We start from the raw sequence: 24364 nt of genomic DNA on the forward strand, positions 1-24364 counted from the left end.
TAAAGCCCCAAATCCATACTTTTACAACCAAATTATCCCCAAATCTCGACCTCCCAAACCCTAGACTTCTAGCCCCTACTGTCGATGGATCGACAGTCCAGGAGGACCTCTACGCAGGTGGCCATGGAGGATTCCACCCACTAGGGCTCTGGTTGTTACTCCCCTAAGGACTCAGTCTGTTCCACCGCCTGCCATCTCTTCCATGTTTGGACCAGGTGCTTGGTGTCCACCAGACTAGCGCAATTGAAGGTGTCCTCTGCGCCATACTGGCTTGCTGGGCAACATCACCAGATCATGGCTGGCTCGTTGACTAAAGGCCCTTGGTGGGCACCTTCTTTCATCGGTGCCTCTGCAAATACTAAGAACTCTGATATGCAAGCATGGTATGTGTTGCCTACTATCTTAGTTGGTCAATATTCATATGCGGCCACTCACGCACGAAGTGAAGCTTGTTAGTCACTCTCATGTTATTTACTTTAGTATTTTAGCATCTCAACACAGATGTCCTATTAGTATGAAAGAATTTTCAAATGAAAAGGACTTGTTGCTACATGATTTTCTGTAGTCATTGTTATTTGCAAGGATGCAGCTACCTGGTCATGTATATTATTTCACACCAGTATTCAATTAGTTTGGGATGCTTCAGTAGTCGTACTTTGTTATTTGCAGTTACATGGTCATGTGTATTATTAACTACTGATTTCTAGTTATAGTTATTGTCAAGGGCGTCGACGCCCAAGATGGCGGCGCCCTGGCTACAGAGTTCGTAGCCGAAACTGGTAGAGGCAGTGGCGCTTTCGCCCGCACGCGCTATGGTGAAGGGGGAGACTAGAAGAAGAAAGGAGGATAGGGAAGTAGATTAATCTTGCTTAATCTCAAATATCTGAGTACAAATGTTTAAATAGGCACCAAGCCCCTAATCCAAGCCAACCAATCGAATCCTAATCTCAAGCAAATGGAAAACCAACTAACAAACTATCCTGAAAATCAGCCATTGCTGGACCGCCGGCCATCAGCTTGGGCGCGCCCACGGTGCTAGTAGTGGCGACCCCACATGACATCTCCCCCCCCCCCCGCCCTCGACGAGCAGCTCGTCCACGAGCTGGAAAACCGGGTAGCGGTCGACGAAACTGTCGACGTCATCCCAGGTCGCTGACGCCGTGGGCTCTCCGTTCCGGAGGATGAGTATCTGGCGCACGCCACGAGCCAGGCAAGCGCGCACTGCGCGTTCTGACTCCGGGACCGCGGCGCCGTGATGAATGGGCGGCAGAGCCAGTGGTGCAGACAGCGGTTCTCCCACGAAAATACCTCGCTGTGAGGCGCGAGATGCCGGCAATCCCGGCGCGACGCACAGATCGCGTAGCTCAGCTTGCGGACGAGGCTCATGGCGACGGCGAGCAACTGCGGGTTGTAGATCTCGACGTCGAGGCTTAACGGCGGTTGTAGCCCCGCCATGAAGAGTTGCACCTTCTGAGCCTCGGAGAGGTAGCCAGCGTGTGGAAGCCGAGCCACGAAGTGCTCCTGATAATCGACGACTGAGCCTGTGAGCTTGCAGGTGTTGGTGTTTGTTAAGCTCAATAGAATATGGATTCCGCAAGCGCACAAAATCACCGCTGTAGCACTTCACCTTGGAGTATTCCAGGGTATCGTAATTTTCCTCAGGGAAGCATTATGGTAAAGAGTATCGAAGAATCGAATGACAAACTTTACTAGAGATATCAACCTACTAACTTAGTGGGGGTAAGCCTGATAGATATGATAAGATAATGGCCAACGAAGACCGTCTGGCACAGGAGACTCTAATCCTTAGAGAGGTAAGCAGCTGAGAGAACAACGAGCGAGAAAGACTCTTAAAACACTTCTAAACTATCGAGCTAGCCTCTCTAGACTAAACCTTGCTTCTAACTAGTTATCGGGAACCTAGAGCTTACTTCGGTGGCCTCAGAGAAGGACTCAGACTGGGGTGAGAAGGGAGTCCAACGGCAGTCGGCACTACTGCTATGAAAGCACCCGAACGTGGTGGACTACAAGGGACGGACATGGCTGTCACCACCTGCCGCCTACCACAACGGCACCGTGGGGTGGAACACACTTTCTAGCTAACACTAAGCTCAGACACCACGTCCGTACTCGGTGTTAGGATTTCTCTTGTCGCGTACAAAAGAAACCCCCCTCAACCTAGGGACCTAATTTGAGTTCCCTAGTCCGGGCGAGAAAACCCGTAAGGTAAGATCCCGATAAACAAGAAAGATACAAAGCCTAAGCTAAAGGAATTACTTCCGCACACAAGTATGATAAATTGATAAGATAAATAAATGCGGAAAGTAAAGCTGACTCGACTTCCGATGACGACTCCGGAATCCCGAGACAAGCTCGACTCAACTCTAACTCCCAACTACCTAACCTACTCTAGAAAGTAAAAGTGAGAGAAGAGAGCTCCTTTTGTGTGTCTACAAGTGATGGATGGAGGTCCTATTTATAGTGGTTAGAGGTCGGTAATTGACCGGTAGCTGCAAGTGTAAGCAACCCCTAACTTGGCTTCAACTCCACATGAATGGGAGATGCCAGAGGATGCCAGGTGGGGCCGGCCGGCCTCCCCTAGGCTGGCCGGCCTGGGGATGCCGCCTCTCGGGCACCGCCTTCGGATGGATACTCCTGATCTCTCCTGGATGTCGGTTCTCGTTGCTTATCTCCAACGCAGACAAGGCCAAGCCGGCCGGCCTCTCCATAGCATGTGCTGGCCCTCTGTTTCACCGACATTATGACTTGATGCTTGTGATTGCTCTAGGGTATTGGATCACTGATTTGTTCTCAATGTTGCACTGACTTGTGGGTCCTTTGATCCATGGATAAGCCTTTCGGTCCATTTGATCAAACCGACCTCCAATCTATGTCTCAGGGATAACTTACTCGTGTCATATTGCCCCTGAACCGAAGATGTGCCACACTTAATGGAGGTACTAGGCCGGCCGGCCTAGGTGAGGCCGGCCGGCCTGGGTTTTTCCCAGTTTCGGCTCATTTTTGGTATATTATCTCCTGAAAGCAAAACTCATCCAAAACTTGTTGCACTTATTAGAAAAAAGGTAAAATATGGATGGAACATGGTGCAAAGCTCAATTTATTCCCGAAAAGTTGATGGTCAAAATGGGAAATAATAGCCGTCAACACCCCCCAAGCTTAAACTTTTGCTCGTCTCGAGCAAAGCTCAAACTGAGGCTTGGTGGATCAGGAGTTGCATCGATGTTCATACCCTGCAGATACCTTATGCACAACATATTACTCTAACCCTTGTGTACTTTGAATAAGTTGGCTCATACCTTGATTTCTGTAGATGGGGCTTACTCGCATTTCATCCCTCGTCTTGAGCGGTTGAGAGACTGAACAACCTTTACCAGAATATTTCCTGTTGCCTGTTCAGGTTCCTATCTTGGAGTTTTGCATGTTTTCAAAAATAGTTTAAGATTCCCCGATGGTGCTCTCAAATCGCTCAAGGTGTATGATCCTCACCATGGTCGGGAATTTTGACCATCTTCATCCTACTCTAAGGCTGATATCTGGAGTTTTCGGTATGAAGAGTGTAGCATACCTTGGTTACTTGTGTTGTCGAGCCGAAGAGTGGTTCGCAAGAGGTCGGTACTCGATCAAATCCCAATCTTATGGAAGGTGAAAAATGTTCAGGGAAGAGGGAGGAAATGGACTCACGCTTAGAACATCTCTGGTCTTTTTATTTGAGCTCCTTATTTCGTCTCTCTTGAGTGGAGGTATGGGTCTTGTCTCCTTTTTCTTTTTTCTTTCTTTGCTTCTTTGTCTAGTTTTTTTTAAGGAAGATGACCCGTACTCCATGAGGATAAAGTTGTTGGAAGGGAGCATTTCTTGGATAGATCATTTGAGATGGATAGGCTCACTGTGGAGATTTTTGGTTTTGTTGTGAGGGGAATTGTCCGGCGAAGGTGGATATCAATACCCGGAGTAGGTAATTGACATGCCAGACATCTAAGGCTAGCAAACAATGGGTACACAAAGGAGAAAGATCGGTAGATGACAAGTACCTTCCTCAAACGGACTCACCATTCGGCAAAGTTCAAGATAACTCAAGATAGCTTATATCAGTTCATAAGATAAAGCATTATGGCTCTGGGTAAGACATGTAAACCAAAGGGGAAATCTTTACCATGTTTTATTTTAAAGAAATTCCGAGAGGTTCCCTACTAGAGCATGCAGTTTTATTCCGGTTCGGGCTATCTCAAATCTCACAACAACTTAGACTTGGAAATCAAGCTCATGCTCCCACTCAAACCAGAATTTTAGTGATTTTTCCATGAGCCAACAAATTAAGTACTAGGAGAGTAAAAAGTTGTAAACGAGGTACTTGTAAAGCATGGACAGAGCAACTATTCATCATCTCCATGATAAGAGCTTATACGGATTTGCACACATATATGTCGGGAGTTTTATTCAAAGCATGAAACATTTTTGTGTTTTATTTATTTATTTTGTTTTGTGTTTATTTTATTTTCTTTTCTTTTCGAATTTTTGAAAGACTCAAACAAACTATTTTTTTATTTAAGGATACAAGATGAAAGGACATGATGGATGACTTACTTGGATACATTGGCATCCCCCCAAGCTTGAATGAAGCCCAGTAGGTCTGCCATCTTGGCTGATTTTTTTTTTGTTTGCAATGTAGAATTGAAAGGATGCATTTGCGAGAATTTAAACATGCCATGATGCGGAATAGAAAACTATGCAACAAGATAAATTATCCTATATGCAAATGCAGGAATGGATAACTACCACGTACCTCATGGCAAGGGCTCGAATTTTTCGTCCTGAGCGAGACTATCCATACCTTGGGTTTGGTCATCGTCACCTGATGGAGATGTTGGTGGCGACACTTTCTTCCGCCATAGGCAGAGTTTCTTCGATCTCATTCTTCCCAAATTCTAGAAATTTCTTACGTTGGATGTTCCGCTTCGTGTTCCATTGGTTATACACCTTGATCTCCTCCCGAGTTCGAAGATTCTCCACGGATTCGATGAGGGTAGAGTTGGATGGGGTATATGGCTTCTCCAGCTCTTTCACGGATTCCTTCCGGTTGAAACATTTGATCTGTGAGCATTGCTCATCCTTCGGTCTAAAGCCGAATCTCTCCTTCTGCTCATTGATGTTGAGTTGGATTGCTCCAACTCCCGCATCAATGTGTGCAGTTGTTATACTCAAGAATGGCCTCCCCAATATGAGAGGGATCTTGGTGTCGGCTTCCATATCGAGAATGACGAAATCAAGGGGGACAAAGAAATTCCGTATTTTCACCGGAATATCCTTGGCGATCCCCGTGAGATGACGAACCCATTGGTCTGCTAGCTGCAAACACATGGCAGTAGGAGCAAGCGCATGATAGTTAAGTTTATCATAAATTACCTTTGGCATGGCACTGATGCTTGCTCGCAGATCGCAAAGAGCGTGCATAAAGTGTTGAGCTCCGATGGAACATGTGATGGTGGGGCATCCTAGTTTCTTCTTCTTCTCCAGGAGAGGGTTGAGTATAGCTGTGCTACACTCACTTGTAAGCTGCACGACCTTGGTGGTCGGCAGGACCCTCTTGTTGCCAAGGATATCCTTGAGATACTTGGCGTACGTGGGAACCTGCATAGTGTTAAGAAGTGGTATGTTGCCATAAAGCTTCTTGATTACCTCGACGAACTTGCCGAATTGCTCGTCGGCCACCGACCTCCTTTTCCGCTCTAGAAACGGTAAGGCGGTTGTATCGTGACAGTCCCGTGAAGTTCTAGGGGGTTCCACGGGGTCTTCATGGGTAGCAATGTTGTTGGATTCTTCAGCCTCCTCCAACACCCCGTCTTCAACATCGGTATTCCTGGCGGTTACGGTCTCCCGCCGTGTACCTACATCCTGTAGAAGATGTGGTCTCTGTGCGGATTGTCTTGCCCGCACAACTATCGCATTCACGCTTTCTTTCGGGTTCACTCCCGGTTGCTCGGGAAGCTCCCCCGTGTTATGGTTATGATAGGATGAGGCCAGCTGAGTTACTTTAGTTTCTATCAATTTATTGAAACTCAGCTGATTTTTAATAACAGAGTTAAACCCTTCTAGTTGCATAGCCAAAGATTCAAGAATTTTACCATTAGCGAGAAATTTCTCACTAATGTTATCATTGATTTGTTTTTGGCCGTTCATGAAGTTTTTAAGCGAGGGCTGAAAACTATTATTAAAAATGTTACCTTGCTGTTGGCCGAAGGGGAGGTCGGGCTTAGAATTCCAACCTTGCTGAGGACGATAGTCTGTGTCATCGGGAGTGTCATTCCCAATGGATTTCTCATCCTCTTGAGTGAACGGGCAAGATTTGCCCGAGTGTCCAGTATTACCACATTTCTCACATGTCATTCGAGACTCAGTCTGGTCAACCTCCTGGTGTGGAGATTCCAGCTTTTTCATGAGAAGATCCATCTTGGCTGCCAGCATATCAACACTGTCTATTTTATGTATTCCTTGTGCATGGGTTGGCTGCCTATCTGCCTTTCCAACCCTGGTTGGAAACAACCTTGTCAATGAGCACTCTAGCTCCTGCCACATCGAGGGAGAGGAATGCTCCTCCCGCTGCTGCGTCCATGTGATCTTGCGATCGCTGGTTCAGGCCATGGAAAAACTTCTCAATGATAAGCCATTCTTCCATGCCATGGTGTGGGCATGCTGCAATGTATTCTTGAAGACGTTCCCATGCTCCCGGGATTGTTTCGTCCTGGAGTTGTTGAAAACTGGAAATCTTGTTTCGAAGGGCATTGGTTTTGCCCACCGGAAAGTACTTGACCAGAAAAGCATTGGAGCATGTATCCCAAGTGTCAAATTCTTCCTTGAAGGTGTAAAACCACGTCTTTGCTTTTCCAAGCAAAGAGAATGGGAACAATCGAAGACGAATATTATCCATCATAGTGCCTCTTGGGTTGATTATGATGCTCACTTCTAGATAATTCTGAAGATGAGTGTTGGCATCCTCTGATGCCTTTCCGCAGAAGGGACTTGCTTGGATCATGTTGACAAGACCAGTCTTTATCTCAAAGCCATCAGTGCCTTGGGCATTGTTCAGTCCAGCAGGGATATGGCTATTGGACGGGGTTGAGAATTGACGTTTGTCTTCTGAGCCATGGGTATTGAAGCTGGCATTGTCAAATCTTGATCCTAAGAAAGTTCCTTCTGGTTGGACGACTATGCGTCAAATAATCCACTCAATTCTTCTGGATCTGAATTGAAGTGATATGGTAGATCGAATCTGGTCCTGCATTGCTATGCAAAAATCACAAGGAGACCGAGAGCAATAGTAATCCCACTAAAATTACCGGTGATAAATCAGTAAATTTTGTCAGACTATTCAACAATATATTTAGCCAATTGCTTCCCCGGCAATGGCGCCAGAAATGCTTGTTGGTGTTTGTTATGCTCAATAGAATATGGATTCCGCAAGCACACAGAATCACCGCTGTAGCACTTCACCTTGGAGTATTCCAGGGTATCGTAATTTTCCTCAGGGAAGCACTATGGTAAAGAGTATCGAAGAATCGAATAACAAACTTTACGAGAGATATCAACCTACTAACTTAGTGGGGGTAAGCCTGATAGATATGATAAGATAATGGCCAACGAAGACTGTCTGGCACAGGAGACTCTAATCCTTAGAGAGCGAAGTAGCTGGGAGAACAACGAGCGAGAAAGACTCCTAAAACACTTCTAAACTATCGAGCTAACATCTCTAGACTAAACCTTACTTCTAACTAGTTATCGGGAACCTAGAGCTTACTTCGGCGGCTTCAGGAAAGGACTCAGACTGGGGTGAGAAGGGAGTCCAATGGCAGTCGGCACTACTGCTATGAAAGCACCCGAACGTGGTGGACTACAAGGGACGGACAGTGTTGTCACCACCTGCCGCCTACCACAACGGTACCGTGGGGTGGAACACATTTTCTAGCTAACACTAAGCTCGGACACCACATCCGTACTCGGTGTTAGGATTTCTTTTGTCGCGTACAAGAGAAACCCCCCTCCACCTAGGGACCTAACTTGAGTTCCCTAGTCCGGGCGAGAAAATCCGTAAGGTAAGATCCCGATAAACAAGAAAGATACAAAGCCTAAGCTAAAGGAATTACTTCCGCACACAAGTATGATAACTTGAGAAGATAAATAAATGCGGAAAGTAAAGCTGACTCTTAAAGATAAAGAAGATAACTATATTGATAAATGTCAAAGGAAAAGATACAAGAGCTTATACCCGACTTCCGATAACGACTCCGAAATCCCGAGACAAGCTCGACTCGACTCTAACTCCCAACTACCTAACCTACTCTAGAAAGTAAAAGTGAGAGAAGAGAGCTCCTTTTGTGTGTCTACAAGTGATGGATGGAGGTCCTATTTATAGTGGTTAGAGGTCGGTAATTGACTGGTAGCTGCAAGTGTAAGCAACCCCTAACTTGGCTTCAACTCCACGCGAAGGGGAGATTCCAGAGGATGCCAGGTGGGGCCGACCGGCCTCCCCTATGCTGGCCGGCCTGGGGATGCCGCCTCTCGGGCACCGCCTTCGGATGAACGCTCCTGATCTCTCCTGGATGTCGGTTCTCGTTGCTTAGCTCCAACGCAGACAAGGCCAGGCCAGCCGCCCTAAGGGAGGCCGGCCGGCCTCTCCATGGCATGTGCTGGCCCTCTGTTCCACCGATATTATGACTTGACTCTTGTGATTGCTCCAGGGTATTGGATCACTGATTTGTTCTCAATGTTGCACTGACTTGTGGGTCCTTTGATCCATGGATAAGCCTTTTAGTCCATTTGATCAAACCGACCTCCAATCCATGTCTCAGGGATAACTTACTCATGTCATATTGCCCCTGAACCGAAGATGTGGCACACTTAATGGAGGTACTAGGCCGGCCGGCCTGGGTTTTTTCCAGTTCCGGCTCATTTTTGGTATATTATCTCCTGAAAGCAAAACTCATCCAAAACTTGTTGCACTTATTAGAAAAAGGTAAAATATGTATGGAACATGATACAAAGCTCAATTTATTCCCGAGAAGTTAATGGTCAAAATGGGAAATAATGGCCGTCAACACCAGGCCGCGAGCTCGCCGAGAGGTTGGAGCGGAGGGGAGGCCCGAAGCACAGATTCAACAGCTCGATGAAGCGTCTCCACGACGGCGTGCCCTCTTCACGCTGTACTTGGATGACCATCGGAGCTCTAATACCAGGTTGTCAAGGGCATCGACGCCCAAGACGGTGGTGCCCCGGCTACAGAGTTCGTAGCCGGAACTGATAGAGGCGGCGGCGCTTTCACCTGCGTGCGCTATGGTGATGGGGGGAGACTTGAAGAAGAAAGGAGGATAGGGAAGTAGATTAATCTTGCTTAATCTAAAATATCTGAGTTCAAATGTTTAAATAGGCACGAAGCCCCTAATCCAAGCCAACCAATCGAATCCTAATCTCAACCAAATGGAAAACCAACTAACAAACTATCCTGAAAATCAGCCACTGCTGGACTGCCGGCCATCAGCTTGGGCGCGCCCACGGCGCTAGTAGTGGCAGCCCCACATGACAGTTATATAAAGTTCTATTTTGTCATCTAAAAGAATTTGTGCAGTACTCTTTTTTGTTGATTTATCTGTATACACTTTTTTTTGGACAAGGGATCACATTCTGAACCACATGGTGGTTTCATTAATTTTTTGAAGAAAAACACACCCAACCCTTCACAAGTTGTGAGCAATGGGAGCTCGTCACAACCCATCAATGGTGGTGATGACAATAATAATGGATATGGTGCTAGGACTGAAATGCGCTTGTTATGGACAAAAGTGTAGGATCTTAGATTGGTAAAAAAAGTTATTGTGCTTTGTGGCCTTCAACTACTACATTTTTAGTACAGCAGTAAATATGTTTTGATGATATTGTAGGTGAGCAATTAGTTGAATAGTTCAAATGATCCAATCCAAGCAAACTACAAGAAGAACTACCAATATTGGAAAGATGTTACTACTGTCTTCAACAATACCACCCCCAAAAATTGTGCAAGGCTAGTCAAGCAAGTCAAGGATAACTTTGGGAGAATTAAGAATAGGGTTGCATGGTTTTGCCATAGCTGGAAGGAAGATAATGCTTTATGGGCTAGTGGTGAATCTGATATGGATTTAATGGAAAGGGCACTTGCAAGTTATGAAGCAGATAACAAAAATGATGGTCCATTTATGTTTAAGCACAGTTAGGATGTTCTTCACAAGGAATCAAAAGTGGATGCCCATTTGGAGCATCTTGAAGAGCTAGAAGCCAGAGAATAGGAAGTTCAGTGTTGCTAGTGACTGGTGTTGCAAATGGGTTAATTTGCTGCTCCTTTCTACTGAAGATCCATCTATGACATTCTTTTTTAGAAACAAGAGTCAATACAAGTTTCAGACTTGCAGAGCAAGTTCAGAAAAGAGCACCAAATGCTCAAAATTTGAAGGGGAAGCTAAGCATCTTGTCATATTTTTTTCATCAACAAAGCTCTGTTGTTCAGTAGACTAATCCTCTTGGGTGTTTGGAATCGCCACCCTCACGTCCTCATGCCTTGACGCAGGCCAGCATATGCAAAGTCATTGGCTAGGAAGTGTCCCACCCATGCTCCAGAGGTTGCGCCACCTTCATCTCTAGTAAAGTAGACCATTCCACCTGACACGGCTGGTCTTTTTCTCTATATAGGTTACCACCTCCTCAACATTTTTGCTCTATTGATCAGCAACATCTGAACATCTTTCCACGCCACACCCTGAAAATAAATTTCATTTCATAACTTCCAAACCAACCATAGAGTAGCACCACAAATAACATTCAAGACAGTATTTTTTATTATTATACTGATCCACTATTTAGCTGCTGATTAAATCAACACCCACCGCTTTCTCATCAGGGATGTCTGAAATATCATACCAGACAAGTCTGGCAACACAACAATCAAACAACAAGTGGAGAAAAGACTCCCTTTTCACAGTAGAGAATGCAAGAGACATCATCCAAATTTTTCCTTTTAGCCAGATTGTCTCCAGTGAGCAATCTATTTTTGGCTACTAGCCAAGAAAACATTTACTCGTGGGGGTATTGTTAATTAGTTTCCACATTAATGGGGTGTATATAGATTTAATTCCTCTAAAACTTAAAAAGAGTAGAGGGACTGTACCGAGTAACGACCACAAGAATTGTATTTCCAAATAATGGCATAAGAATTATCAGTGAAATTAATACTCTTGGCAATTGTTCTCCCACATTCTCATCAAATTTTCAGACACTTCTCTTCTAAAAGTGCATTTCAGACTAGATCTATCCTACAGGTCAGCTACACAACAACTTTGCTCATTAATAACCACATTGATTGGCCAGAACTGGATGGCTAAGCTGAAAAACGCAAGCCAGTGGTCTTCCCAAAATCTCACATTCCTGTCATCTCCAATTTTCCAACTATAATCCACTTGGGCAACTTTTGCTGCCCAAAGCACCCTTTTCCAGAAGGGGGAGGCACCAATTTCAGAACAACAAAACAGATTAGGTCTATCATTTCCATATTTGTGATCCACAATTTTCCTCTAAAGGACATTGTCCCGCAGGTGGTATCTATTTATCCAAGAAGCTAATAAGCAGATACTTAGGTTCTCTAAGTCAGGGATACCTAAGCCCCCAAACTCCTTTGTTTGAGATATCAGTTGGATATTATCCAAATGATATCTATGTTTGTCTTCCTAATTATTCCAGAAGAAGTTAGCTATATGAGAATTGATAGCTTCTACTGCCCATTTAGGAAACTTGATCATGGACATGAGGTAGATAGGGATACTAGCTAGGCAAGCTCTAATAAGGGTTAATCTTCCTCAATAAGAGAGGAGACACCCTTTCCAGCCTGCAATCTTTTTTCACAAGCTTATCCACAATAGGTTGGATATCTATTGACGGTCATTAACAACTCATTTTGACCGTCAACTCCTGCACAAAATTGAACCATAATGTGGAATAAATGTTAGGACAGATTTATTTACTAACGAATTCACAGATGATGTTTGAGAATGCGTGCAGGTGAATTTTAGCTATATTTGCAGCATAACGGTGTGGCGGGATCCAAGACACAACATTCCGGCAAATCAGAGCATGACACGTGTCATAACATGGAATAGAGGGCCTACCAGAGCTAGAAACCAACATGACAAAAGCCAAATCACAGGCCAATGACAAGTGGGCCCAGAGATCAGCCAACCAGAAAAAGGAGCAAGGTCGGTGGCCCCACTGGGTGGCCGGTCGACAGCCTAGTGGGCCCCACTACCTTCAGGCTACACGTGGCACTCCCTAGTTGGCTCCTTAAGTCGGTTCAGCAAGGAATAACTGCAAATGAAGCACCCCTCGGCTGTGGCTCCCTCCTATAAATACAGGGGGGTTGAAGAAATGAAACACACACCACACACCTCACCTTCTTCCTCTATTCCTTTGGAGTTTGAAGATCTTCATCCTAGATGCTTTAGGCAGCCTAGGGGTGTAGAAGATTAGGGGGAGAGTGAGGAGGAGTCGGGGGAAGTGCCGGGTTTGTCAGCACTCTTCTCCGCTTGTACCTCGACGGATGCTTATTCGGTTGTAAGTATTCGAGACTTTCTTATTTAGAATTAGAGTTTAGTTGCAAGTTATTCCTTCTGCCTTTTATTAATTGAGTGTATGCTTAGAGTAGCATTTGATCCTAGCTTAAGACTCCGGATAGAGAAGAATAATCTATTAATCTTGACCAGGGTTAGGATTAGTACGGAATAGGGTAGACGTGGTGTTTAGGCTAGACTTTACCACTCAGTTGTGTTATACTCCCACAGTTCGTAGAGGTAGCCAGCAGGTGGTGACAGCCCTGTTCGAGCCCTAGTAACCCTCCATGTTCAGATATGGAATAGAGCATTATTACCGGAGCTACTGGCTTATATAAGCCAGTCGAAACCAATAGCTCGAAGTACAAGGCGAAGTTATCTCTTCTTCTAAACATAGATTCTAAATCTTAGGAAGTCCTCTTTGTCCTATCTCTCCTACACCGGTGTGTGTCCTTGGATGAGCCTGAACCCGTAGATAGTAGACTCACGTTCCTCAGTGGATACGATATCCTGTAATACTCCTGGGTGAAAGCTACAACGATATTCACGTGCTAGCGGATTTTATTCATGAAATCCCCTAGTTATCAACTCACTTTTATCATAATTTATTCTCATGCCCGACAATTATTCAAAGCAAGATAAGACCCATTTATTTTTTTTTTGCTTTTTCCATGTCATTGCCAAGGAACAAAAGGGTGTCATCCGCATATTGCAGACTGACAATCCCTCCTAGGGAAGCATCATGCATAAGACCCCTAGTAAGATCTTGCCTACTAGCCTTACCCTTCATCCTAGTAAACACATCAGCTGCCAAGTTAAAAAGCAGCGAAGAGAGAGGGTCTCCTTGCCTTAAGCCCTAGCCTGTTTTAAAGGAAGTGCTATTTTCATAATTAATTCTAACACATATAGAACCTCCTCCGACTATATAATTAATCCACTTGATCAATTGTTGGCTAAAACCTCTAGATATGAGCATATCTTCTAAGAAGTTCCAGTTGACTTTATCGTAAGCTTTCTCATAATCAAGTTTTAAGATTACTCCCTCTTTTTTTGCTCTTAGTTACTTCATGAATAATCTCATGAGCAGCTACCACACTTTCTAAGATAAACCTGCCTTTTATGAAGGCTGTTTGGTTTGAAGAAATAAGTTTATCACAGACTTTGATGAGTCTATTGCTCAAAATTTTTGAAAAGGTTTTGAAACTACAATTTATAAGGCTTATGGGCCTAAAAATTTTAGGGAAATGGCCTTAGGTTCGTTAGGTATGACAGTAATGATAGCATAATTGAGTCGAGCTAAGTTGTGTCACCCTTTGGACATATCTTAAATGGCTAGAGGGACCGAACAAATCGTGTGTTCTGGCCAAATGTTTGCTTCTCTCGCCCGAGCGTGTTCCCAAAAGTTTGGTTGTTTCACAGGGATCGCTTTTGGGAGGAACTGGAAGATCTTGGTCCATTCCTATTGAAAGGACCTCGGATGTCGCCTAGAGGGGGGGGGGGTGAATAGGCGTTTCAATAAATTCTGCAACTAACAACACTTAAAACAAACTGTCAGCCACTGACCGGTCAGACCGGTTAGATAGACCAGTCAGACTAGTCTAATCTTAGATGCTGAACCAGTAGACAAACCGGTCAGACCGGTTTGGGTGACCGGTCACTTGCAGAATCTACACAAATATCAGAGTTTCTCCCCTCCTCGAGCTCTAGCACTAATGCCACTTGGTGTAGTGTTACTGCAGGTGAATATAAATGTATTGCAAGTCCCTTCACACACAGAAACAACACACCAAAGTAGATCGATGTGGAATTATAAAACAAATGCTAGAACTCAAAGTAGTGAGGCAAACCACAATGGAGACACAAGGATTTGTTTCTCGAAGTTCAGATTCACCACCGTGAATCCTATGTCTCCATTGAGGAACTCGTTGGGTGTGAGTGTCTTTCAACTCGATCCCTTGAGTTGGGTCTCTTTCAACCACTTCTCTGATTCCACTAACTTGATCCTTTCCACCAAGGGGGCAAGATCACGCCCGCACAGACTCGCCACTGCTCACCACAACATTGCGAGCTAGCCGGCGACACCTAGCCATCTAGGAGGCAACCTTCCAAGAGTAACAAATGCGAACTTTGAATGCTTCGACAAATCTCGAGTGCTCAAGCTATGGTTGCTCACTTGCTGCTCAAAAATTGCAATTCTCACAATGCTCAACAATTTCACACATGCTCAATCTCTCAACCCAATCGAAAGATATGCAATCTAATGGCTCAACTCACAAAGAGTGTTGGGGAGATCTTGCTGGTCAAGAAAATGCTCCTAGGATCTCAAGAAAGGTCAGGGAACCAGCAACCCACGCAAGAGGGGGCTGAGGAGGTATGAATACCCCACATCTAAAAACTAGCTGTTGCTTAGTCAGTGCAGACCGGTTCCCCAGACCGGTCAGACCGGTCTGTTCAAACTACTAGCCATTAGCCCCAGACCAGTCGGACCGGTCTGGGCCAGAGAAACCCAACCCCAAGTTTAGGTGCTCCACTCGGTCCACCAAGTCAACACTTGATCATCCAAGTAGCACAAAGTCAGTTCTAAGGGGTTTTCTCTCAGAATTCTCACTTAGGGTGACCTATGAGCACTTTTGACCATGTCAATCAATCAATGTTGCATCCCTCTTGATAATACGACATACCTATACTCAAGATTAAATATCAAACACAATTCAACCACTTGAGTTTTGAATTACTTCAGCTTTGCCATACTTCGATTTTCTTCAACTTTGGGATTCCAACATTGCACAACATTTTTTTGAGCAAATCCATACTTGAGCTAGTGACTTAGAGCTCCAAATCATTTTGCAAAGCTATCCTTGAATACTCAAGTCATCCAATAAAAATATTTGATGCATTGCATTGCTTCTCCCAACAAGGCTTGGATATGATACTTCGAACACCCCACGAATACTAGCACTTCACCTTAGCACATGCACACTTGGTAAGCCGTCGCTTCACCAAAGCTTGCTTAGTCCCTCGCACTAGTCATCTGAGTTGGTTTCTTCATCACTTATCCTTGCCATGTTGAGCTAAACTTTGCACATTAACAAGGAATTCCATATTTCACTCTTGTGTCTACATTTCTTTGTCTTGCTTTGTTAATCATGAACTTTTGATCCTAAAGACAAAGCATATCTCACTTTGACAAGTCATATTTAGAAATCACCGGATAACACATATGCACTTGTTTCTATCTTTCTTCATAATGTACTTGTCTTTGCTTTGTAGTCATGAATGATACTCATATTCCATGCATTGCAAGCTTCCATGTATAAGACCAATATGTAGCACATAAGTGTATGTCTTCTCTTTTTGTTTAATTCCATGAAGCCTTGCAATCAACACTTTCAACAATTTATATCTCAAATAATCTTCAAATATGTCAAGCCATGAATAGAAACCTTATATTGTCATTGCATGAATACTTGTTTCACATTTCTCATCACAACATGCTTGACTTTGTTTAATAAGCTCTCTTTTATTTGATTCCTTGATACATGAGACAATACACACAATGATAAACAAATAAATTCCTACTCATGATATCTCAAATAAAGCATTAGTTCTTTAACCATGTTGTCATTAGTTTCACCAAAACCCATTAGGGGCCTAGATGCACTTTCACCTATCTTCATCCTCAATGGTCACTTTCCGGATGGTTTCCCCCTAGATGAGGTTCCAGTTCCTTTTGATGGTAATCCCCATCCAGTGAATGGTGTTGTTTAGGGGGGAAATCCAAATGTCCCTCAAGGTTGGCAGCATGATTAACATGGAGCAGCTCAGCAGGTACAGATTGATCATGGTCTTAATGATGTCCAGACGGCAGATGTTACGTAGGATTTACAAGAACCTCTTGATGAAGATCTCGCAGAAGATGAATGGGATGATTGGCCTGAGGTTAATCAACAGGATGTGGAGGATCAGAATCACTTGATCCAAGAGGATACAACAGCAAGAGTGCATACCTTTTGATCAGTCAGGCTCTAGTGCTGAATACTTAAGAGCTTTTGGTGCTGATATTACTCTTAATGTGGAGGATGTTTTGGCTGGCAATTACATGGACTCCTCTTCCTCTTCAATATCCTCAGAAGTCTCCTTAGGCCTAGCTATCACTCAAATGCATACATCTTTCCTACCGTATTAGTTCTTGGCTTTTCAGAGACTAAATGTTGATTCCATCCCCAAGCCACTCCGCTTGCCAATTGTTTTGGAAAGATTCAGTTTACCTTTGCTCAGCTTTGGCCTCTTTGCAACTGATCAGAGCTCCTTTGTAGCTCCAGTTTCTGACAATGATGGACTTGCTGCTTTGGTCCCTTTTAGACCCAGTACACATGCAGTTCTGATTCAAATATGGGCTGGTGCATGTCGGTACTTTGTAACATCACGAATAAAATCTGCAAGCGCACGGATACCGCTGTAGCCTTCACCCAAGAGTATTCCAAGGTATCGTATCCACTAAGGAATGTGAATACACTACCAGCGGGTTCAGACTCATCCAAGGACACACACACTAGTGTAGGCGGGATAGGACAGAGAGGACTTCCTAAGATTTAGAATCTATATTTAGAGGAAGAGATACTTCGCTGTTATACTTCGAGCTACCAGTTTCGACTGGCTTAGACAAGCCAATAGCTCCAGTAGTAATGCTCTATCCAATATCTGGACGTGGAGGGTTACTAGGGCTCGGACAGGATTGTCACCATCTGCCGACTACCTCAACAAACTGTGAGACGACTATCAGACAACTAAATTGTAAAGTCTAGCCTAGACACCAAGTCTACGCTATTCCATACTAATCCTAACCCTGGCCAAGATTATCCTTCTCTATCCGGAGTCTTAAGCTAAGATCAAATGCTACTCTAAGCATACACTCAATTAATAAAAGGCAGAAGGAATAACTTGCAACTAAACTCTAATTCTAAATAAGAAAGTCTCGAACACTTACAACCGAATAAGCATCCGTCGAGGTACAAGCAGAAAAGAGTACCGACAAACCTGGCACTTCCCCCGACTCCTCCTCACTCTCCTCCTAATCTTCTACACCTCGTAGGCTGCCTAAAGCATCTAGGATGAGGACCTCCAAGCTCCAAAGGAAGAGAGGTCAGTTGTGCTGTGCATGGTGTGTGTCTCATTCCTTCACCCCCTTTGTATTTATAGGAGGGAGTGTTTGTCGGTGTTTTACCGTCGGGTTCTCCGATGGGTATCCCGAGGAGAGAGGTTATGAGTAGGGACTCGCCGAGATCAAAACGCAATGGTTCAAGGAACACAAGGATTTAGACAGGTTCAGGTCGCCGGAGCGTAATACCCTACGTCATGTGTGGTGGTTTGTATTCCCTCTGGTATTGTTTGATGTTTTGGAGGGGTCCCTGCTCGCCCTTATATGATCTGGGGGAGCAGGATTACATGGAAATCCTAGTCGAGTTCTGTTAGGATCCTAGTCCGAGGAGTTTGGCTAGTTCCCGAGTACGTTGACTAGTTCTACTCCTATTCAGGTAGATACAAAAAAGGTAGGGCATATCCATGTGCTATTCCCTACTCTAGAATATTTTGTGCCCGTAGGCAGTCCTGCTACCCTGGGTCTGACAAGCCTCGGAGCTCTTTGTAGTCGAGTCCTGCAGGCGTCGAGCGCTTCTGAAGACATCCGTCGGGTACTTCGAGAGCTCCTGGACTTTCGTTTGCGTAATCGAGCGCTTCGAGTGCTTATGGAGCAAGTTTTCCATCTTCGGAGTCCATCGATTGTTTCGAGTAGTCTTCCGAGTGCTTCTTCGGCTGCTGTTGGTGTTTCTTATGCCCAATAGAATATAGATTCCACAAGCGCACAGAATCACCGCTGTAGCACTTCACCTTGGAGTATTCCAGGATATCGTAATTTTCCTCAGGGAAGCACTATGGCGAAGAGTACCGAAGAATCGAATGACAAACTTTACTAGAGATATCAACCAACTAACTTAGTAGGGGTAAGCCTGATAGATAGATAAGATAATGGCCACGATGACCGTCCGACACAGGAGACTCTAATCCTTAGAGTGGTAAGTAGCTGGGAGGACAACGAGCGAGAAAGACTCCTAAAACACTTCTCAACTATCGAGCTAGCCTCTCTAGACTAAACCTTGCTTCTAACTAGTTATCGGGAACCTAGAGCTTACTTCGGCGGCCTCAGGGAAGGACTCAGACTGGGGTGAGAAGGGAGTCCAATGGCAGTCGGCACTACTGCTATGAAAGCACCCGATCGTGGTGGACTACAAGGGACGGACAGGGCTGTCACCACCTGCCGCCTACCACAACAGTACTGTTGGGTGGAACACACTTTTTAGCTAACACTAAGCTCGGACACCACGTCCAGACTCGGTGTTAGGATTTCTCTTGTCGCGAACAAGAGAAATCCCCCTCAACCTAGGGACCTAACTTGAGTTCCCTAGTCCGGGCGAGAAAACCTGTAAGGTAAGATCCCGATAAACAAGAGAGATACAAAGCCTAAGCTAAAAGAATTACTTCCGCACATAAGTATGATAACTTGAGAAGATAAATAATGCGGAAAGTAAAGCTGACTCAAAAAGATAAAGAAGATAACTATATTGATAAATGTCGAAAGAAAAGATACAAGAGCTTATACCTAACTTCCGATGATGACTCCGGAATCCCGAGACAAGCTCGACTCGACTCTAACTCCTAACTACCTAACCTACTCTAGAAAGTAAAAGAGAGAAGAGAGAACTCCTTGGTGTGTGTCTCACAAGTGAGGGGTGGAGGCCTATTTATACTAGCTAGAGGTCGGTATTTGGCCGAGGCGTCGGGTGTACGCAAGAGGGTTGGTTGACGTAGCTTCCATGAGAAGATGAGCTTGAGACGATGCAAAGTGGGGCCAGCTGGCCTCCCTTAGGCCGGCCAGCCTTTGATTTCATCCGTTCGGCACCGACCTTCTCGTGGACGCTCCTGATCTTCTCTAGATCTCGGTGTAGGTTGCTTCGCTTCAACGCTGAAAATTGTATGTCAGCCGGCCTCCCCTAGGCAGGCCGGCCTAGAGTTGGCACTTCTCGGCCCTCCGTTTCACCGACATCTTGATCAAAGGGTGCATGAAGTCCATGGTGGTGCTCCGGTCCAAAAGATCTCGGCAAGTGCTGAAAATTGGTCCTTTAATCAATGTGCTAGGCCTTTCGGTCATAACTTTTGTATTTGCTTGTATATACAGTTCATAGGGGTCCATTGGAGGGTCCCTAGTGGTCTTGTGGCAAGACAAAATGTGTTTGGCAAAGGTGCCGGGCCGGCCGGCCTAGGTGAGGCCGGCTGGCCTACCACCTCTGCAGAACACGAGTTCAGAACTTGTAATTTTCATAACTTTTGTGTCCGAACTCCGAATTGGGTGATCCAAGTGTCCAAGTTGATCATCTCGACGAGCTCTTCAACATGGCAATGCCAAATTTGAGATTTGACATTGTTTATAATGGTGTCATCTTATGTCTATATTTTACCATCCTTGTAGATGCTCCATTTAGTGTTGTTTCTTGCATATTCTGAGCATAATCCTGGAAAACCTCTCAAACCACCCAAACTTGTGGAAATGTTAGGAATAGATAAAATATGTATAGAACATGGTGCAAGGCTTAATTTATTCCCGAGAAGTTGACGGTCAAAATGGGAAATAATGGCCGTCAACACCCCCAAGCTTAAACTTTTGGTCGTCCTCGAGCAAAGCTAAAGCTGAGGCTCGGTGGATCAGGAGTTGCATCAATGCTCATACCCCATAAATACCTTGTGCACAACATATTACTCTAACCCATATGTACTGTGAATGAGTTGGCTCATACCTTGGTTTCTGGTAGATGGTGCTTATTAGCATTTCATCCCTTGTCTTGGGCGGTTGAGAGACTGAACAACCTTTACCGGAATATTTCCTGCTTCCTGTTCAGGTTCCTATCTCGGAATATTTTTCAAGTTTTTTGAAAATTGGTTTAAGATTCCCCATTGGTACTCTCAAGTCGCTCAAGGTGTATGGTCCTCACCATGGTCGGAAATGTTGACCAACTTCTTCCTAATCCAAGGCTGAAATGTGGAGTTTCGGGTAGGAAGAGTGCAGCGTACGTTGGTTACTTGTGTTGCCGAGCAGAAGAGTGGTTCGCAAGAGGTACGTACTCGATCAAATCCCGATCTTATGGAAGGTAAAAATGTTCAGGGGAGAGGGAGGAAATGGACTCACGCTTAGAACATCTCTGGTCTTTTTATTTGAGCTCCTTATTTGAACTCTCTTGAGTGTATGTATGGGTCTTGTCTCTCTTTCTTTTTCTTTTTCTTTTTTTTGCTTCAGTTTTTTTTTAAAAAGAAGATAACTCATACTCTACGAGGATAGAGTTATTGGAAGGGAGCATTTCTTGGGTAGACCATTTGAGATGGATAGGCTCATTGTGGAGATTTTGAGTTTTGTTGTGAGGGGAATCATCTGGCGAAGGTGGATATCAATACCCGGAGTAGGCAATTGACATGCCAGACATTTGAGGCTAGCAAACAATGGGTACGCAAAGGAGAAAGATCGGTAGATGACAAGTACCTTCCTCGAACGGACTCACCATTCGGCAAAGCTCAAAATAACTCAAGATAGCTTATATCGGTTCATATGATAAAACATTATGGCTCTAGATAGGAAATGTAAACCAAAGAGGAAATCTTTACCATGTTTTTTTAAGAAATTCCGAGAGGTTCCCTACTAGAGTATGCAGTTTTATTCCAATTCGGGTTATCTAAAATCTCACAACAACTTAGACTTGGAAATCATGCTCATGCTCCCACTTAAACCAGAATTTTAGTGATTTTTTCATGAGCCAACAAATCAAGTACTAGGAGAGTAAAAAGTTGTAAACGAGGTACTTGCAAAGCATGGACAGAGCAACTATTCATCATCTCCATGATAAGAGCTTACAGGATTTCCACACATATATGTCGGGAGTTTTATTCAAAGCATGAAACATTTTTTTGTGTGTTTATTTATTTAATTATTTTGTTTTTGTTTTTGTGTTTATTTTATTTTATTCTCTCTTTTTTTTGAATTTTTGAAAGACTCAAACTAATTATTTTTTCTAGGACACAAGATGAAAAGATAGGTTGGATGACTTACCTGGATACAATGGCATCCCCCAAGCTTGAATGAAGCTCAGTAGGTCTGCCATCTTGGCCGATTTTTTTTTGTATGCAATGTAGAATTGAAAGGATGCATTTGCAAGAACTTAAACATGCCGTGATGTGGAATGGGAAAACTATGCAGGAAGATAAACTATCCTATATGCAAATGTAAGAATGGATAACTACCACGTACCTCATGGCAAGGGCTCGAGTTTCTCGTCCTGAGCGGGACTATCCATACCTTGGGTTCGGTCGTTGTCACCTAATGGAGATGTTGGTGGCGATGCTTTCTTCCGCCATAGGCAGAGTTTCTTCGATCTCTTTCTTCCCAAATTCCAGAAATTTCTTATGTTGGATGTTCCGCTTCGCGTTCCGTTGGTTATACACCTTGATCTCCTCTCGAGTTCGAAGATTCTCCGCGATTTCGATGAGGGTTGAGTTGGATGGGGTATATGGCTTCTCCAGCTCTTTCACGGATTCCTTCCGGTTAAAACATTTGATCTATGAGCATTACTCATCTTTCGGTCTAAAGCCGAATCTCTCCTTCTGCTCATTGATGTTGAGTTGGATTACTCCAACTCCAGCATCAATGTGTGCAGTTGTCATACTCAAGAATGGCCTCCCCAATATGAGAGGGATCTTGGTGTCTTCTTCCATATCGAAAATGACAAAATCAACGGGGACAAAGAAATTCTGTATTTTCACCGGAATATCGTTGGCGATCCCCGTGAGATGACGAACCGATTGGTCTAGTAGCTGCAAACACAATGGCAGTAGGAGCAAGCGCATGATGGTTAAGTTTATCATAAATTACCTTTGGCATGACGCTGATCCTTGCTCGCAGATCGCAAAGAGCGTGCTTAAAGTGTTGAGCTTCGATGGAACATGTGATGGTGGGGCATCCTGGTTTCTTCTTCTTCTCCAGGAGAGGGTTGAGTATAGCTATGCTACACTCACTTGTAAGCTGCACGACTTCGGTGGTCGGCAAGACCCTCTTGTTGCCAAGGATATCCTTGAGATACTTGGTGTACGTGGGAACCTGCATAGTATCAAGAAGTGGTATGTTGCCATAAAGCTTCTTAATTACCTCGACGAACTTGCCGAATTGCTCGTCGGCCCCCGGCCTCCTTTTCCGCTCTAGAAACGGTAAGGCGGTTGTATCGTGACAGTCCCGTGAAGTTCTAGGGGGTTCCACGGGGTCTTCCTGGGTAGCAATGTTGTTGGATTCTTCGGCCTCCTCCAACACTCTGTCTTCAGCATCGGTATTCCTAGCGGTTATGGTCTCCCGCCGTGTACCTACATCCTGCGGAAGATGTGGTTGCTGTGTGGATTGTCTTGCCCGCACAGTTACCGCACTTGCACTTTCTTTTGGGTTCACTCCCAGTTGCTCGGGAAGCTCCCCCGTGTTATGGATATGACAGGATGAGGCTAGTTGAGTTACTTTAGTTTCTATCAATTCATTGAACTCAACTAATTTTTAAAAATAGAGTTAAACCCATCTAGTTGCATAGCCAAAGATTCAAGAGTTTTATCATTAGCGAGAAACTTCTCACTAATGTTGTCATTGATTTGTTTTTGGCCGTACATGAAGTCTTTAAGCGAGGGCTGAAAACTGTTATTAAAATTGTTACCTTGCTGTTGGCCGACGGGGAGGTCGGGCTTAGAATTCCAACCTTGCTAAGGACGGCAATCTGTGTCATCGGGAGTGTTGTTCCCAATGGAGTTCTCGTCCTCTTGAGTGAACGGGCAAGATTTGCCCGAGTGTCCAGTATTGCCACATTTCTCACATGTCATCCGAGACTCAGTCTGATTAACCTCCTGGTGTGGAGATTCCAGATTTTTCATGAGAAGATCCATCTTGGCCGCCAGCTTGACACTGTCGATTTCATGTATTCCTTTTGCATGGGCCGGCTGCCTATCTGCCTTCCAACTCTGGTTAGAAACAACCTTGTCGATGAGCAGCCTAGCTCCTACAACATCGAGGGAGAGGAATGCCCCTTCCGCTGCTGCGTCCATGTGATCTTGCGATCACTGGTTCAGGCCATGGAAGAAGTTCAGAATGATAAGCCATTCCTCCATGCCGTGGTGTGGGCATACTGCAATGTATTCCTGAAGATGTTCCCAGGCTACCGAGACTGTCTCATCTCGGAGTTGTTGAAAGCTGGAAATCCTGTTCCGAAGGGCGTTGGATTTGCCCACCGGAAAGTACTTGTCCAGAAAAGCATTGGCGCACGCATCCCAATTGTCGAATTCTTACTTGAAGGTGTAAAACCACGTCTTTCCTTTCCCAAGCAAAGAGAATGGGAACAGTCGAAGACGAACATTATCCATCGTAGTGCCTCTTGGGTTGATTATGTTGCTCACTTCCAGAAAATTTTTATGATGAGCGTTGGCATCCTCTGATGCCTTTCCGTAGAAGGGACTTGCTTGAATCATGTTGACAAGACCAGTCTTTATCTCAAGGCTATCAATGCCTTGGTCATTGATTAGTCCAGTAGGGATATGGCTATTGGACGGGGCTAAGAATTGACGAAGTGTCATCTGAGCCATGGGTATTGAAGCTGGTGTTGTCAAAC

At 44.6% G+C, this 24364-nt stretch overlaps 1 protein-coding gene and 2 non-coding genes across 3 annotated transcripts; 2 read left to right on the forward strand and 1 right to left on the reverse strand.

Annotated features, from left to right (window-relative positions):
* Window positions 1-4866: 4866 nt before the first annotated feature.
* Window positions 4867-6465, reverse strand: LOC120713306. Its single transcript, XM_039999294.1, has 3 exons — window positions 6240-6465; window positions 5422-5744; window positions 4867-5364 (listed from the first exon to the last, which is right to left on the reverse strand). The coding sequence occupies exons 1-3, from the start codon at window positions 6463-6465 to the stop codon at window positions 4867-4869; spliced, it is 1047 nt and encodes a 348-aa protein (XP_039855228.1).
* Window positions 6466-6689: 224 nt separating this feature from the next.
* LOC120639387 lies at window positions 6690-6796 on the forward strand. The gene has a single exon (XR_005661390.1). It is a non-coding gene; the product is annotated as a small nucleolar RNA R71 (small nucleolar RNA).
* Window positions 6797-23865: 17069 nt separating this feature from the next.
* On the forward strand, window positions 23866-23972 carry LOC120639357. The gene has a single exon (XR_005661362.1). It is a non-coding gene; the product is annotated as a small nucleolar RNA R71 (small nucleolar RNA).
* The last annotated feature ends 392 nt before the right edge of the window (window positions 23973-24364 follow it).

Source organism: Panicum virgatum, chromosome 6K, assembly GCF_016808335.1.
Source record: "Panicum virgatum strain AP13 chromosome 6K, P.virgatum_v5, whole genome shotgun sequence".
Classification (NCBI taxonomy): domain Eukaryota; kingdom Viridiplantae; phylum Streptophyta; class Magnoliopsida; order Poales; family Poaceae; genus Panicum; species Panicum virgatum.